Source organism: Macrobrachium rosenbergii, chromosome 57 (assembly GCF_040412425.1).
Source record: "Macrobrachium rosenbergii isolate ZJJX-2024 chromosome 57, ASM4041242v1, whole genome shotgun sequence".
In the NCBI taxonomy this organism is placed as follows: domain Eukaryota; kingdom Metazoa; phylum Arthropoda; class Malacostraca; order Decapoda; family Palaemonidae; genus Macrobrachium; species Macrobrachium rosenbergii.
Window position 1 is genome coordinate 16,208,207 of NC_089797.1, and position 17,301 is coordinate 16,225,507.

The 17,301-nt window shown below is 45.5% G+C and overlaps 1 protein-coding gene across 1 annotated transcript in view; it reads left to right on the top strand.

Moving 5' to 3' along the window:
* pch2 (pachytene checkpoint 2 protein) overlaps positions 1-17,301 on the top strand; it is a 61,820-nt gene that overhangs the window by 13,889 nt on the left and 30,630 nt on the right. Inside the window, exons 3-4 of the mRNA XM_067101463.1 lie at positions 1,540-1,725; positions 16,265-16,370. Of these exons, the coding sequence (XP_066957564.1) occupies positions 1,540-1,725; positions 16,265-16,370 (292 nt within the window). The remainder of the gene's footprint in view (positions 1-1,539; positions 1,726-16,264; positions 16,371-17,301) is intronic.

Sequence of the window (17,301 nt, forward strand, 5' to 3'; positions counted from 1 at the left end):
TTGCAACAGAACTTTGATAAGGGTTATGAGTGCAGAGTAATTCAACTAGATTTTAGTGCTGCTTTCGATTTAGTAAATCACAAGGAACATACTTATAAACCTCAGAATCTTTAAGTGGGTTGATATATTTTAGGATTACTTCAAGACTTCCTTACAAGTAGATAGCAGCGAGTTGCTGTTGATGGGATCTTTGGTGAACCAAGATCTATTGTGTCTGGAGTTCCACAGGGTAGTGGTCTTGGTCCACTGTTATTTTTAGTATATACAAGTGATATGGTTGGCCTGGAAAACAAGATTGTTCAGTATGCCAATGATGCAAACACTCGTGGGTGTAGTAAAGTCTCAATTAATGGGAAATAAAGTGGCCCTGAGCCTCAGTGGGGACATGGACCAGATCAGTGAATGGTGTAGTTGGTGGGGTATGAGGTTCAACTGCAGTAAAACGAAAACACTATAGGTTAGCCGATCTTGGACAGATTTTCCACCCCATCATCCCCTTCAGGTGGATGGGACTTTGCTGAATGAGTCTGAAGCTTTAATCATTCTAGTCTAATGAAAGTTTCAGCAAATGTTGCACAAAAGTTAGGTATTGTTTGTAAGGCCTTAAGTATTTATAAGTGATAAAGTCAATTCAACCTGTTTTAGGTCATTTTTCCTTCCTTTTCTAGAATACTGTTCTCTGGTGTGAATGTCTGCTTCTTCTAGAGATTTATCTCTTTTAGATAGAGTAGTTTATGGTGGTAGATGTGTGTTTCCTAACATTAACAGTTATGACTTGGACCATTGATGGATGGTCCTTTGTTTGTTCATTTTTCATAAGTAGTATTTTAACAGAGATCTTTCACATTCACAATTAATCTCTGATCCCCTTTTCATGGCAAGAACAACCCAATTCGCTGAACACCAGCACCAATAGGCAAAAATGTCTCGCTGTCGAACTTCTGAGTTCCAGAGGTCCTATATTCCTCATACCGTTGGACTGTGGAACAGCCTCCCAGAGATTGTTGTGCAATTTGAACTTCAGAAGTTCAAGCAAAGAGGCAATGCATTACTACTCTAACGCAATTTAACTTGTATTTTAATATTTTACTTACATTTCTAGTAAATGATTGGTGAATGAAACAAACTAATCATGCTTGTTTGCTCCTACAAATAAAGTTTATGTAAAATAACATATAAGTTGGGTCATTTGATACAATCATAAATAAGTTTACTGCATTCAAAAGTGTGTTTCTGAACTGTGTCAGTTTATCATTTGTTTCATTCTAGCAATTCCTCACTCCCTGTTTCAGATGTCCTGTTAAGTTTCTGTTTGCTTGCAATTTTATAGGATGTTATATTTGTGTGATAATATAGCCCCCTTTCCAGAGGCATCATTTCTAAATGACTTGCCTCTGAAGGGTTGGTATTGTTTCCTTGATTTTTCATTCTATTAGACATAAATTTTTGAATCTGGCTTGTATTTGACTTGTGTTGATGTATATATGTATTTTGTGTTGTGATAATATTAAAGAATAGGAAAATTTTGTTTTCTTTCAGCATGTGGAGACATCTTCCGTGGAAATAGAATATTATGTATATAAGCTAGAACACTGTGGTCCTGGTATTGAGGAACTAGAAGAAAGTGAGGAAGAGATCCCTGCTGCTACCCATTGGATGTTGCCAGCGCTTGAATTTGAAGACCTGTGGGAGAATCTAGTATATGATGAGCCAATTAAAGAACAGGTAGATATGAGGAACTTAGTTGTTCCTACACATATACAAACCTTTAGTCTTTACATAGGATTTATCTTGCAGACAAGAGCTGGAATGGCCGTTTAACTTTCAAACAAGGTCGTTAACTACCAACGGTAGGGGGGAAACCCAGCCCACTTCTGCACTCCCCTTTGCTTTTGGCCACCATCGTGTGCTCGCAGCCTGACTTCCGTTTGCTTTCCTTCTTTGTTGTTGTCTGAAATATATGTTGATTGTATAGTTTGCTATATTATTTCATAATGCAAACCCCTAATTTACAACTGCCTGTGGAGAGGAAACCTGTAAATCTTAGTTGCTGCCCAGGAAGGGACAGACCCTGCAATCGATTCCTCTCCTCTTATGAGTTTGACCCTCATATCCTTTGTGTTTCATGCCCTAGACATGATTGCTACCAGTCTAGCTCATGTTCCAAGTGCCGGGTCTGGCCATCTGAGCAGTGGGTGAAGTTCGCGGGGAAAAAGAAGTGAGAGAAAAAGGTTTCTCCGGCGTTATCTGTGTGCAATACTCCGCCGGTGACACTGTTACCACCCTCAAGGGAGCGGTTTCCCTTTTGCCGACTCCTGCTTCTTTGTCAGTAGAGAGCCACTAAGGGGGGAAGATGACCACCCTGGTTTCTCTCTGGCAGCTTCTTTTCGCTCAGATGAGTTGTCCTCGGGGGACGCTCCTTCTCGTGACAAAGAGAGATGGCCTCTCCTAACCCAACTTTTGTTCTAGATGTTGTGGAGCCTGAGGGGTTGAGGGAGTTGTGGTCCTCCCTATCCCTCCTAGGAGAGCCAAGTGTTTCTGGTTTAATTGATAACTTAAAGGCATCAAAAGGCCTTCCTGTTACTGCTTCTTCTGTAACTGTGACAACTTCTGCGGTTACGGTATCCACCAGCTCGAGGGCCACCGCTACGACTATTGTGACACCACACATTCCTTCAGTTGTGTGCTCACAGGTGTTACCATCTACTTCATCTTCCCTTGGTGATGCCTTCCTCCACACCCTGCTGTCGAAGACCAGCTTCAGCTGGAAGAAGTTAGAGAAGAGGAATAGGAGGTTGTCATCTTACTCATTAAGTGCTGTCACCTCTTCCCCTCCTTCTTCCAAAGCTAGCAAGGGGAGGAAGAAGGAGGTTGCCACGCCTATCCATAAGTTCTTTAGGGCTTCTAGTAGTCAGCCTTCCCCCACAGAGGAGGCTACCAGGTCTCTCACTAACAGTATCCCGAGTACTACTGCTGTTGCCGAGCACACAGGAGTAACCACTGCGGGAGGTCCTGCTGACCCCGACACACCAGTAAGGGTCCCCGGTCTATGGACCCGGATCCCGCTACCAGCACAGCCCAGCAAGAGAAAGTGAATAGAGAGCATGCAGGCACTACTCACCCCCCTCCTGCTCTCCGAAGAGAGAAGTGCAGGGGTCCCAGGACGGTGATGCTGACCTACTGGCCCGCTCACTTGGGCAAAGCAATAGGAGGTCTCCCACCCAGTCTTCTTCCCTATTAGAGGCTTTGGCTTCTAAGAAGAGAGGAGCACATTTATGGGACAGCCCCTGTTCACATTTGCGTGATTGGGCCGTTCCTCCCAACCCATGCAGGTATGGTCACCATGGGTTAATGACCACTCACAGTTTTACTCATTTGCCGGGACTTCGGCCTCTGGCCGGCTGAGCAAGGGTACTCAGGATCTCTCACCTGTCCCCTCCACCTCCTCAGTGTTTTCCAGGAGCTGGGAGCCAGACAGGCTTAGGGTTCAGGACTGGGAACGTTCACATTCCCATCCCAGCCCTCCCACAGAAGCATACGTTCCAGGATTGGTCCTTGGTCCGGACCGGTCATATGCTCAAGGGGTTGAGCATACGATCTCAAGGAAGAGACCTTAGCTTTTCCTATGGACCATTCTTCAGCCATTAAGTCTTTTTGGGGGACCCCAGAAAGAACCCAGGGTCTTGATGGGCTTGCCTTGGTCTAGGCTTCCCAAGGGGTTTTGGACCAGGTGAATTCTGACTGGTCGAGCAAGACACTTCCCCAGTCTCTCACTCGCCAGAGGAAATACTATGTTCCCTCGGAGAGGCCTTTGCCTACCAAACATGTTGACCTGGACCCTATTCGTCTGTGGCCTGGTCTGTTGCTGGATCTCCTTTTTGTGAAAGGAATCGCTTTCTCACAGTCAGAGGCAGCAGCGATGGAATTGACTGCCGTGGCAGCGTCAAACAGTCTTCCTGATTGGTCTTTGGTCTCTAGCTGTGGCCAAGATCGTGCCCTCCTCTCTGGGTTATGGTACACCCGAAGAAGGCACTACATTTAGGAAACTGATGTTGTCTGGAAATAAAGCTATCATCTACCTAGCCCACCAGGCAGCTAACCCGTTCCTCAAGAGGTGAGATGTTATACTGTCTCAGGTCTCCAGATTCATCAGTTTGGAGTCAGCATTGGCACATAGGAATGGACCAGTACTGGGTTCCACTTCCCGCTTCCCTAGAGAAGAGGTGGAGGCCCTGGTGGATAGACTTCATGTTGAGAACAATGACATGCTAGTCCACCAGGTAGTGGCAGAGACCTCTGGGTCTTTGCGTGGCACTTCAGCCCTTCCTCTTCAAGCCCAAGGAAGTCCCAGGCTCCCTCGGCCCCTCATATTGTTACCCATTCTTCTTCTGCCCCAGTAGTGAAAGGAGCTCAGTTGCACCCCTTTCAGCCCCCTGCCCATCACAGGAAGGGGGCAAGGGTAAGAAGGGCAGAAGATGCTAGGGGCAGCATTCCTCCTTGCTTGCTGCCAAAGGGGGTGGGAGATTGCCTGGCAGACCATTGGGCAACATGGCAGTAACACTGAGTGGAACCTGGGTAGTGGATGTCCTTTGGGTAGAATATCTAGTACCCTTCGAGTCTCTGCCACCCCTCACCAACGATCCGGTCTGCTTCCAGACTTACTTAGAGGAATTTATTTCTGGTGATAGAAATTCATTCCTCGCTATAATGTGGTTCGGATTCCACAATAAGCTGTAGGTCCCATTGCTAAATAACCAATTGGTTCCTAGCCACGTAAAATAAGTCTAATCCTTCGGGCCAACCCTAGGAGAGCTGTTAATCAGCTCAGTGGTCTGGTAAAACTAAGGTATACTTAACTTTTAGCTTCCAGACTTATGTTCCCAGCTTGCAGAAAGACCTCACCCTTTGGGAAGAGGTGAAGGTGATGCTCAAGAAAGGCACTGTGGAAGTCATGAAAGATGGGTCTCTGGGGTTTTACAGCCATCTGTTTCTCGTAGAGAAGGCAACAGGCGGTTTGAGACCAGTCATCGACCTCTCCCCTGAACTGGTTTGTTCGCCAAACCTGGTTCAAGATGGAAATGATACGGTCAGTACTCGACTCTATCAGAGAGGGGAACTTCATGCTTTCAAAAGACTTGAAGGATGCATATTTTCAAATATCCATCCATCAGTCTTCCCCCCAGTACCTCCACTCTACTGTCTGGGAGACGGTGTTGTGGTTCAGGGGCACTTTGTTTCTGGCTCTCTACCACTCTCCAGGTGTTCATTCAATGTTCACCCTTGTCTCATCTTAGGTCCACTTGCATGGGATACATCTTCTGAGGTATCTGGACGATTGGCTGGTTCTGGCGAGCTTTTTTATGAAGTTGCTCCAGGACAGAGATCAACTTCTCGACTTTTGTCATGACTTGGGAGTAGTGATTGATTTCAAAAAGTTTGATCTCACACCCTAGCAGAGGGTAAAGTATCTGAGCATGCTGATGGATACGGCAGCAGCGAGAGTCTTCCCCCTTGGACTCATGTATCAGCAAGTTCAGAGAGGCAGGTCGGATGTTCCTATCTCTGCAGGAACAACCAGCTCAGCAGTGGCAGGTTGTTCTCAGTCATCTGCCATCTTTGGAGAAGCTGGTTCCTCATGGGCAGCTTCACCTTCTCTCCCTTTAGTGGAGAATAAAGCAGGTATGGTCTCCGGCAAGGGATCCTCCGTTCTTTCCAATTCCTCTCTCGGGAAGTGAGGAAAGACTTAGCTTGGTGGCTAGACGACAGGAACCTCTTAATAGCAGTCCCTCTCCCAAGATGCTTCTGTTCTCAGATACATTGACCGAGGGATGGGGCGCACTCCTGGAGAAGTTGCTGCTTTCACGTGTGTGTGGAACCGGAATGACAGACACCACATCAGTGTCCTGAACTCAAGGCAGCCTTTTTGGTCCTTCAAGCGTTTCGCAACTGAGTGGTGGGCACTCCGTGGTGTTGATGAGCGACAACACCATGGTAGTGGCATACGTCAGCAAGGAGGAAGGGTTAGTTTCCTTCCAGTGTCACGTGTTGGTGGTGCAGGTGCATGAGTGGGTAGTAGCACACTTGGTAGAGTTGTCGGCCAGGTACATTCCAGGGACCAGGAATATAGCTCGGTGATAGGGACAGAGTAGTTCCTACACCAAGACAGCGGAAAGATTGTTCAACCTTTGGGGCCTCCCAGTGTTAGATCTGTTCGCAACCCGGTACAACAGAAAGTTGCCAGTGTTTTGCTCGTTTGTGCCGGAATCCATGGGCAGCAATTGAGGACGCTTCCAACACCCATGGGACAATCTGGAGGCATATGCTTTCCCTCCATTTTGTCTGATTCAACATGCGATCAACAGGGTCACGATCACCTCAAATTTCAGGATGACCCTGGTGGAAAGTAGAGCTAGCAGGTCTGAATACCACTTGGTATGTGGTCACCTGGGAAGGTGGCCACGTGCCGAGTGGTGTCTGGACCTACTAGCTCTACTTTCTGACTTATTGATAGAGATTCCCCATGGCACAACCTGCAGTGCCAGCTGCATATAGAGAGGTTTTACCAGGCAGTGGAAGGGCTGACACTTCACACCTAGAGACCATCACTGCAAGCATCTCTTGCAAGCAAGAGGGTTTTGTCACCACACAGAGACAGAGATGTCTGAATACCTTCAGAAGTTCTCAGTGGCTGACTAAAGGGAAAATGGGCCGTCTTCTGTGGCTGGTGTCGTCGACAGGGTTTCTCTCTGGTCGGAGCTACTCTTCAGCAAGTTGCAGACTTTCCCATCTTTCTTCAGCGGGAGAAGCTTCTCTCAGTTTGTCCACGAAGGGCTGTAGAGCTGCCCTTGGCCAAGTCCTTCAGTTGAAGGGGGTAGATCTCTAGTCCTTGTGAGAGATCTCCATGCTTTTGAGAAACTTCAAACAGTCTTGCCCACTTAGCAAACTCGTGCCCCAGAGTGGGATGTGACTGTCGTCTCTAGGAGCCTGACTCATGCACCGTACAAGCTTTTACAAGAGTCATCCGACGGGGATCTGACCTTTAAGACTGTTTTCTTGCTAACCCTGACATTGGCAGAGACTAGGCAAGCTTCATGGCCTTTCCTTCGATGTTAAGCACTCAAGGGGATGGGGATCTGTTACACTCGAGTTTGTCCCAGAATTTGTAGCGAAGACAGAATCCGTCAGTCCCTGATGCCAGATTCGAGCCCTTTTCGATCCTCTTTCTAGAGGACTTTGTAGGTGGTGATCAAGACAAGATGTTACCTTGTCCAGTTAGGGTGCTGCGGCGCTACCTTAAGAGGACTCGGCATCTCAGGCCCGAGTGTTGACAACTCTTCGTTGGTACCAGCTCAACCAAGAAAGAGGTGTCCAAGAACACGATCTCTTTGTGACTTCGTGAAATGATCCAGGTGTACTCTGTCTGAAGAGGTAGAGAGGAGTATGATCCTGGCAAGAGCTCACAAGGTTAGGGGCATCAGCCTGTCCCTCATATTCCGGAAGAACCTGTTGGTTCTACAGGTATTATGAGCAGGGGTGTGGTCCCGCAAGACCACATTCACATTGTTTTACCTTTGGGATGCTGCCCACAGGTCCTTGGACATGATTTCCTTGGGTCCTGTGGTGGCTGCTCAACAAGTTGTGTAGCTCACCCAGCTCCCCTAGAGGGACAGGTAGAATCTCTCTTAAGGCGAATGGTAAGCAAGAGAGAAAGTGTGTGAGAGACTGGTGTCCTCCCTTTTCTCTTTTACCTTTCTCTCCGTTAAGGCAGAGAGGCAGGTAGCAAGCCATCCCATGCTGGATGGGAGTGTCATGCAGTTGAGTCTAGATAACTGAGTACACTGTCTTCCATTTTTTATAGATTGTTAGATGCAAGCCCCCTCCCCACCTCTTTAGCAAGGGGAGAGAGGGGTTGACTATAAAACAAACCAGTTGGTTTTATTAGCACTTTTATTGTGTCCGACACTCTGCGTTCATCCAAGTCTTTTTTGAAGTAATGGCACAAACTCATATATTCATGCCCAGAAGTCTGGCAGATGCAACATCCCATATGTCCAACATGCTAGAGGTGTGGGATTCCTTCCTCAGCTCTTCCAGACCAGGGAGGTATTCTCGGGTGGGTAGAACCAAACCAGTCGGTTCAGAGATTTACTCAGACTCCACCCTCCAATGAGTAAGCCTCCTATGTAAAGACTGAAGGTTTGTATTTGTGTAGGAACAAGTAGCAAATTTTTAAAGTAATTTGTATTTTTCCTAACATACAATCCTGAAGGTCTTTACATTTACAGCCCACTCAGCAACCCCTCATTCTGATACCTGGGCTGAAAGGCAAAGTGGAGTGCAGACAGACGAGTGGGAGGGGCTTCCCACCTACCATCAGTAGTTAACGACCTTGTCTGAAAGTTAAGTGGCCATTCCAGCTCATGTCTGCAAGCTAAACCCTATGTAAAGACTTTTAAGTTCGTATGTTAGGAAAAATACAAATTACTTTGAAAAAATCTTTATTTTATATAAGTAACTTACCAAATAATTACATAGCTATAGTTTCTGCTTTACATGGCATCTCAAAATTCAAAATTCACGGTAGCGCTCTCTTGTTTTGGTGTAGGTAGACTGCCCCACCCACTTTCGGGGAAGAGTAGGTACAACATAGCTAAAGAGCTCAATTCATTTCTGCCAGCTAATGACTTAACACTGGGTATTAGCAGCTCTTGATTCGTTTTCACCGGATGGTCGGATATCTTCATTTGGTGAAGTACTCTTTGCTTTTGGTAGCACTCAGCTATTATTTAGCTTAGCTAGAATTCAGTTATATTTTTTCAATTGTGACTTTCCCGATTGGACTTTTAGACTAATTATTTCAGACAATAGTTTGTCTGGCATTAGGTATTGCAGCAAAGACTCACTTGAGGAAAATATAACTCTCATACTGTCTGTAGTTCTTGTAGGGAGCAAATTTGCTTACCTGATCTTAATTGTGAAGAATGGAAGGACTGGGATAAGGGGCAGTGGGAGACTTTGCAGACCCACTTAGATAAATTACAGCGTGACCGAATGAGGAAGGCTCCAGCTAGGGCTGAAGTTAGGGCTTCCACTAGTTCAGTTAATTCTCTAGGAGTTGATATTGCTGCTTTGACTATCCCTTCAACATCTTTGACAGCCTTTTCTCCCATTTCCAGTCCTCCGACTTTTCCTGTTACTCTGTTACCTGGCTCTCATTCTTCTGAACCCAATGCCATTGCCAGCTTAGAAGCATTTGTGGATTAGAAATTTAATTTGCTTGTTAATACTGTTTCTCAGACAGGGTATTCTGTGAAAGTCCTGATGGACAAATTTAATAGTATTTGTGCTGTGGCGAGTGCAGTGTCAGTGGAGGGAGCAGCTGTTCATCCCACTGGTGTTCCTAGACCAAGGTCCCTGCTAAACTCCCCTTGCTCACCTGGGAGGAAGCAAACTGGCAGTCCAAGGGAGGTTGGTGGGGTTTGCCCACGAGCAGTCGTTGCCTCATCCGAGCCTGTCGTCCAAAAATCCCAGGCTACGGAGGACCGCCATTGGAAAGGCGTCCATATGGATGTTCATGCCCTGCCGTTTAGTGATTCAGATTCTGTCGGACCCAATAAGCGCATTGGTTGTTTTACGAAGGTTTCAAGGCCAGGCGCTTCGTTGGAAATTGATTCGCCCCAGTCTCGTAAGCAAGCTTTAGAGAGGGAATGTAGCCCTCCTGCTTCGTGTAGTTTTTGGGAGTTGCCTGTTAAAGATTATCGAGCCCATTCAGTGTCTAACGTGCGTTCTGACCCCAAAAGAGTGTATGCCAGTCCCGTCCATCGACGTAAAGTGTCCGAGCATCCAGAATCTATAAGTGTTGTGTATGAGCGCCCACTAGAGGATCGTTCAGTGTCTTAGCTCTCAGCTTTTGAGCGTTCCGTGTCCAAGAGCCCATCATATGAGCACACTGTGTCTGAGCGCCCATTGCATCAGCGTTCAGTGTCCGCACTTCCAGTTCGCGGGTGCCCAGTGTCTGATTGTTCTGAATTGGAAGATACTGTGTATGAACATTCAGCGTCTGGATGTCAAATCTCCGAGCTCCCATCATTTGGGCGCCCAGTGTCTGCTAAGTGTGTGGCGGTTTCGAAATGTGCTGTGTCTGCTCCAACAGCGAGTCGGTGCCCAGCATCCAAGCGTTCAGTACCTGTGAGCACTTCCTTTGATGTTCATCCATCTTCCAGCATGTATGCGGTCCCGCAGGTAAAGCTTCCAGTATCTGATACTTTAGGTGAGTTTCCTTCAGTTGTGCAAGACTCATCATTGGCGCCGCTTCAACTCCAACTTGACAAAGTTCTGAGCCTTCTTCAGAAACTAGCTCCTGTAGCTCAAGAACCCACATACCCGCCAATGTCACCTGTTTCCTCCGGCGAGGAACCAGTAGAAGAGAAACAACCACGTTGAACTGTTCGGCACTGCTCAAGTATTTCCTGGTCTGCTACCCTTCATTCTTCTCTTCAGCTGTCCCTTTGTCTCCGGGATCGGCCTTTTAGATGCGACAACCTGCAGGAACTGCCAGGCTACCTCATGTGGTTCTGTCTTCACCTTCGAGGAGAGCTTTTGCCCGTATTGACAACTGGTTATTGGAAAAGAGGGATGTTGGGAAAGCGGTTTTCTGTACGCCTCCCTCTCACTTGATACGGCAGAAGTATCTGTCATGTGCAGCTGGGGAAGCGCCTTCCTTGGGAGTCTCTGCCTCCTCTCAAGGGGACTTTCCCAGTTTCATAGATGCTTCTTGTTGCTCTGCTTTCTCCTTGGCCAAAATTCTCTTTACTGCATCAGAGCTGGACCATCTTGTTAAAGACATTTTTAAAGTCTTCGAGGTCTTCAGTTTTCTTAATTAGATTGTTGGGGCTCTCGCTAAGAAGATAGAAGACTGTACGACTCTTCAGGAAAACTGCGTCAGACTGGTTGGGAGTCCTGGCTTGCGCTGATAGAGCAGTTAGACGGCGCGCAAGAGTTGGTGACCATCTTCACCACAGGAGTTCTGAAGAAACGAGCCTTGTGGTGCTCATTCACCGTGAAGGGAGTCACCCCATCTCAGCATTCTTCTCTTCTTTTTGCCCCCCTAGACAAGAATAGTTTATTCCCGCAGGACGCTCTAGAATGCGTATCAGCAGAACTCCAGAAGAAATCGACACCGGACCTCCTTGCTCAGTCCACCAAGAGGACTAGGTTCCCTGCACGAGCCACTGCAACTGCCACATCTGCTAGGACATCTTCGCCTTTGCAACAACAGTCCTTTCAAAGTAATAGAGGTCGATTCCAGTCCCGACCTAGATGCAACCTCCGAACTTCCAGACCCGTCAAGAAACCTGTCACCAAGTCAGCACCTCGAAAGTGTTATCTGTGCTCCGTGTTCTAGTGGGAGCAAGACTTCATCATTTTTGGACCGAGTGGAAGAACAGGAATGTAGACCCGTGGGTACTAAAGGTCTTACAAGAGGGCTGTGCAATCCCTTTCAGGGAGAAACCTCCTTTAGTAACCTCTCCCATCAGCTTAACGGGGGGGTTTTCGGCCCTGTCTCGGGAAGTGTCAGCTCTACTCAAGAAGAAAGCTGTGGAAGTAGTCGAGGATGTAGACACGGGTTCTACAACCGCCTCTTCATGGTTCCCAAGTCATTAGGAGGATGGAGACCTGTCCTGGACGTCAGTGCCCTGAACTTCTTCATTCAAACAACGAAGTTCAAAATGGAAACGAGCCAGTCGGTCTTGTCAGCCATCCCCAGGGAGACTGGATGGTCACGATCGACATGCAGGGTGCGTACTTCCACGTTCCAGTTCACCCAGATTCCAGGAAGTATCTGAGGTTCATGTTCCAGGACAGAGTCTTTCAGTTTCGGGCACTGTGCTTCAGCCTCTCCATGGCTCCTCAAGTTTCTACTTGAGTACTCGCCCTCCTAGCAAAATGGTTACATCTTATGGGTATAAACATCTCTCTGTACCTCGATGACTTGGTCTTACGTACCCCCTCGAGATCTCAGTGCATGGAGGACCTTCAGAAGACACTTCGACTTGCTCAAGTAGTAGGACTATTAATAAATTTCAAGAAGTCTCAGCTAGTTCCAGCTCAGTCTATTCTATATTTGGGGATAATGATAGACTCTGGGCTTTCAGGCTTTTCCGTCCCATCAAAGGATTCAGAATTGTCTGAGAAAAGTCCAAGACTTCATATCTCACCCTTCCTGCTCAGCCAACGGATGGATGAGTCTTCTGGGAACCCTCTCTTCCATAGTGAAGTTTGTTCCATTGGGCAGGTTGCACACAAGGGTGCTGCAATTTTACCCTAAGGCCAATTGGCAAAGGAAGTCGCTCCTGGATTCATTCGTCTTCAACATCACCCCTGAAATCAAAGAGGACCTTCGGTGGTGGCTGACGAAGGACAGGTTTGCGACAGGAAAGTCTGTCTCCAATGAGCCCCGGCCTAACGTTATACTCAGACACTTCGGGTCTGGGTTTGGGGGGCTCTTCTCAATGGCATGGAAGTTTCAGGAACGTGGTCTCCAACTGAAAGGAACCTCCACATCAAAGTAAAAGAACTAAAGGCAGTTCATCTAGCACTTCAGTATTTTGCAACACAAACTTTTAACAAGACAGTGGCGGTCCATTTGGACAGCATGACCGCCCTGGCTTACATCAAGAACCAAGGAGGGACTCATTCTTTTTCGCTCTACGAAGCGACCAAGGATTTTCTTCTTCTGTGGGCACTAAGCAACGAGACCCGAGTTGTGACCCGCTTCATCCAGGGGAAAATGAACGTCCTGGCGGACGAATTGAGTCGTGACAAGCAGGTTCTACCGACAGAGTGGACACTCAATCCACAGGTGTGCACCAACCTGTGGAAGCTGTGGGAAAAGCTGTCGATAGACCTGTTTGCGATGTCAAGGAACCACCGTCTTCCTCTGTATTGTTCCCCTGCTCCAGATCCTCAGGCATGGGTGACGGGTGTCCTGCTGCAGGATTGGTCGGATCTCAGTGTACTGTATACACCTTCCCTCCCTTCAGCATGGTAAGGGAGGTATTGAAGAAGTTCAGCACACACAGCAACATGTCAGTGACCCTAGTCGCTCCCTTTTGGCCGCACAAGAAGTGGTTTCCAGACCTCCTAAGCCTACTGACAGATTTCCCAAGACTACTCCCTCAGAAGAGAAATCTTCTCAAACAGCCACATTTTCAGAGTCCATCTAGGGTTATCCACTCTTGCTCAGGAGCTTGTCAGAGCAAAAAGGATTTTCAAGGAAGGCTGCAGAGGCTGCTGCTAAGTGTAGGTGACAATCCTCTGCTGCAGTCTGCCAAGCCAAATGGACAGTCCTTCGGAAGTTGTGCCGAGATCAGAATATCTCCTCTTCTCACATCTGTAGCCCAGATCGCAGATTTTCTGTTATATCTTAGAACCTCAAAGGGACTAGCAACATCCACCATCAAGGGTTACAGAGCGATGTTAAGCTCCGTATTCAAACATGGAGGAGTGGACCTGTCTTTGAATCAAGACATCGGTGACTTAATAAAGTTTTTTAGTACTAGTAAGCAAGAAAAACATTCGGAAGTCGCTTGGAACTTGGACGTTGTCCTTAAATGGCTGTCAGAACCACTGTTTAAACCTTGAGAATCATCCTCGCTTAGGAATCTAACAAAGAAGACCCTTTTCCTGATGGCCTTAGCTATGGCTAGGAGAGCTAGTGAGCTACATACTATTGATAAATAAGTAGGCTTTACTCAAGGTAATGCTGTATAGTCGCTGATTTTGGGTTTCTTGGCCAAGAATGAGGACCCGACTAACCCTTGGCCACGTTCCTTTTTAATCAGGAGCCTGTCTGAAGTACTGGGTCCATCTGATCAAGAGAATGTCTTCTGTCCTGTGAGGGCCTTATGAGTGTACCTAGAAAGAACCAAAAGTCTTAGAGGTTCCTCCTCAAATCTTTGGTGTTCCGTGAAAGACCTCAGCCACCCATTGTCCAAGAATGCATTGACATTCTTTTTAAGGTCTGTGATTTCGGAATCACATTTGCGGGTTCAGGAAGATTTACTGCCCTTATGTAAGGTCAAAGTGCATGAAATAAGAGTGGTGGCTACGTCCCTGGCTTTCAGACGTCATCTGTCTCTCTCTTCAATCTTGCAAAAAACACATTGGAGGCTCAAGTCAGTGTTTGCCATGTTCTTCCTATGGGATATTGAAACGATGTATGAAAAAGGCAGTACTTTAGGTCCGTTGTTTGCAGCTGTCATGGTATTGGGGAATAAAGGATAGGAGGAATGCCCTCCTTTCCTCTATCCACTCTCCTTGGATAAGGATAGTTGCACTTCTTGGGAAGTCTAGTGGGCACTGAGTTGTAAGTGTCACCAATCTGTGTTTTTTTGGTTTTGGTTAAAGCTTTGTGGTAGTGTAGGTTATATTTTATCAGGTCATTGTTTCCATTGTGCTGTGCCAAGGGCAAGGGCATATACTGTACACATATTTATTTATGTCCTTTTGGATTGTAATCTTTGGCAACTTATTTCTGTGTCCTTTTGGATGGTAAGCTTTGGCAACCCGCAATAAACTCCTACTTTGCAAAGCACCCACTCAAGTAGAGGTGACCCTTGGCTCTACCGCCATGCCGCTACAGGTCAAGAGGAGCTTCAACCAGAGGCAGTACCCGTCTGCTGTTGCTCCCTCCCCAGCTAAGATTACAACAAGCATTTAAAGATGCTAGCTATTTTTCTGTTCCAAATTCTTCTCCATATCAGAGTTTTTTTTTGGGTAGTATATGTCCATTCATCCCACCTCCATTCAATGTGGGATTCAGCTATGTAATTATTTGGTAAGTTACTTATATAAAAATAACATTTTTATAATAAAATAAAGTTTTATATATACTTACCAAATGATTACATAATCAGAGCCCTCCCTCCTCCTCCCTCATGGGCATAGAGCATAAACGAATTGAGCTCTTTAGCTATGTTGTACCTAATCTTCCCCGAAAGTGGGCGGGGCAGTCTACCTACACCCAAAACAAAAGAGCGCTACAGCGAATTTTGAATTTTGAGCTGCCACGTAAAGTAGAAACTATAGCTATGTAATTATTTGGTAAGTATATATAAAACTTTTATTATAAGAATGTCATTTTTTTCTCATTATAACAAAACATACATATGTAAGATCTTTGAAGGGCTGTATGTGAGCATTGTGTTTTCTCATATATGTAGAACTTACTCCATTATTTATGGGCCAATATCCAACCCTGGAAAGAGGAACAAAACTGCAGTTTTCCCCCAAGAAGATTTAAAAAAACTTGTTTCCATAATTTTCATCAGTTGGTATACCAAATTTGCATACAAAATCTTTGAGGGCCAATATCTCAGCTTTATGTTTTTCAATACCAAATACAGTTGAAAAAATTAGAAAAATTTAATTTAGAATTTTCAACAATATCAGATGTCTCTAAGAATATTTTTTAATTTGTTGTGGTTTTATACTTTAATAAAATGGAAAAGAAGTTCAAAATTTAAGTAAGAAATAAAATTGGTTTTAGGCATTGACTAGTATGTTTATAAGCATTCAACACAAGTATTTTATGCACAGTAATCAGTGAAATCAATTTTTATTGTTAAGAAAAAGTTGCAGTCCCACTGACTTGAGATTTTTTTTATAAATGTCATACAGTGTACCCATATATACCGCATGTAAACAAATGACAATTTAGTGAAATCTTGAAACTGTAATTATGAATTTTTTATCCAACTGGAAAATGCATTTTCTGATATAGCAATGCACAAACTAGTAAGGGAAGCCAGGAAATAACCTGCTGCTCTGACAGAATTATGATACTCAGTTTTCATGGATAGAATTACTCTTGGTAGATGATAGCTTAACTCTTACAGTAAGCTCTTGTCTCTGCAAAGATAGTTTTACTCTTATAGTAAGCTCTGTCTCTGCAAAGAATGGCAGTGATAGCTGTTAACCAATGTTCATTTCTTAAGGTAAAAAACAAAAATGAGTAATAACAGTATACCATGTGTTGCTGCTATATTGCATCAAAACTTCCATTTAGAAAAGTCTTATCCTTGACTATTATTGTATATTTTAGTTTGATCCAGCTTGAGTGGTGATTGTTAAATAGGTAATTATCTGAACAAATAGCTTTATATTGTCCTCATAGGCTCATTCAGGGTACTACTGTATTATTAGTTTAACAGATTTTGGGTTTTTTTCATTTTCAAGATTTTATCTTAATGTAATTTTTCAGTTGTTAAGATTTGTCCGAACATCACTCCTTTTTTCAAAGAAAGGCTTAAAAAGCAGCGTCATAACATGGAATAAAGTTGTCCTTTTGCATGGTCCCCCTGGAACAGGTAAAGTACTGCTTAACATTTAGTTACACAAATACAAACCTTTGGTCTTTAGATAGGATTTACCGTGTGGACACAAGCTGTAACGACCATTAAGCTTTCAGACAAGGTCACCAGCTACTGACGGTAGAGGGAAAGCCCACCCACTCATTGGTCTGCACTCCACTTTGCTTTCAATGGCTGTTGCATGAAGACGTCTCTGCGCTTCTCTGCCAGACTGCTGTTTGCATGTTTTTTTTTTTAAATACAAACCCCTCAATCACTAGCACTTTTGAAGAGGAAACCGCTGGGTTAGGCACTGTCCATGGAAGGGCAAACTGTGTCCCGGTTTCTCTCTACTTTGAGGTTGGTCCTCATTTATTATCATGTCACACTGTGACATGAGTATAATAAAACAATCTAACCCAACTTCTTTTTTCGGGTATTGTGGAGCCCAAGGGTCTTAGAAAGTTATGTGCCTCTCTAGGCCTCATGGGAGACCCAAGTGTCTTTTGAACTTAATGATTACTCTTAGGCTATGAGGGGCCTGCCGGTATCTACTCTGACCATGCCTGGGAGGACTTACTGGACATGGTGTCTGCTAGCTGTAGGACTGCTCCTAGTTCCTTGGTAACCCCTCATGCAGCACCGAGATCATGTTCCCAGGTACTGCCTTATACATCATCTCTGGGTGATGTTCTCCTCTGTATGCTGTTGTCGAAGGTGTGCTTGACAAAATCAAGAAGAGAGGGAAGTTGTCATTGTCGTCTTAGTCACCGAGTGCTGCTGCCCCCTCCCCTACTTCTTCCAAAGCTAGCAAGCAGAGGAAGGGGAAGGTTGCCTTGTTCTCCCTCAGGAAGTCTCATATAGCTTCCAGTGGCTAGCCCTCTCTTTGCAGATTTTTATGTCAACTTAGTATCTTTTCAGAGAAGCGCAAGCTTAATAACACAGTGCC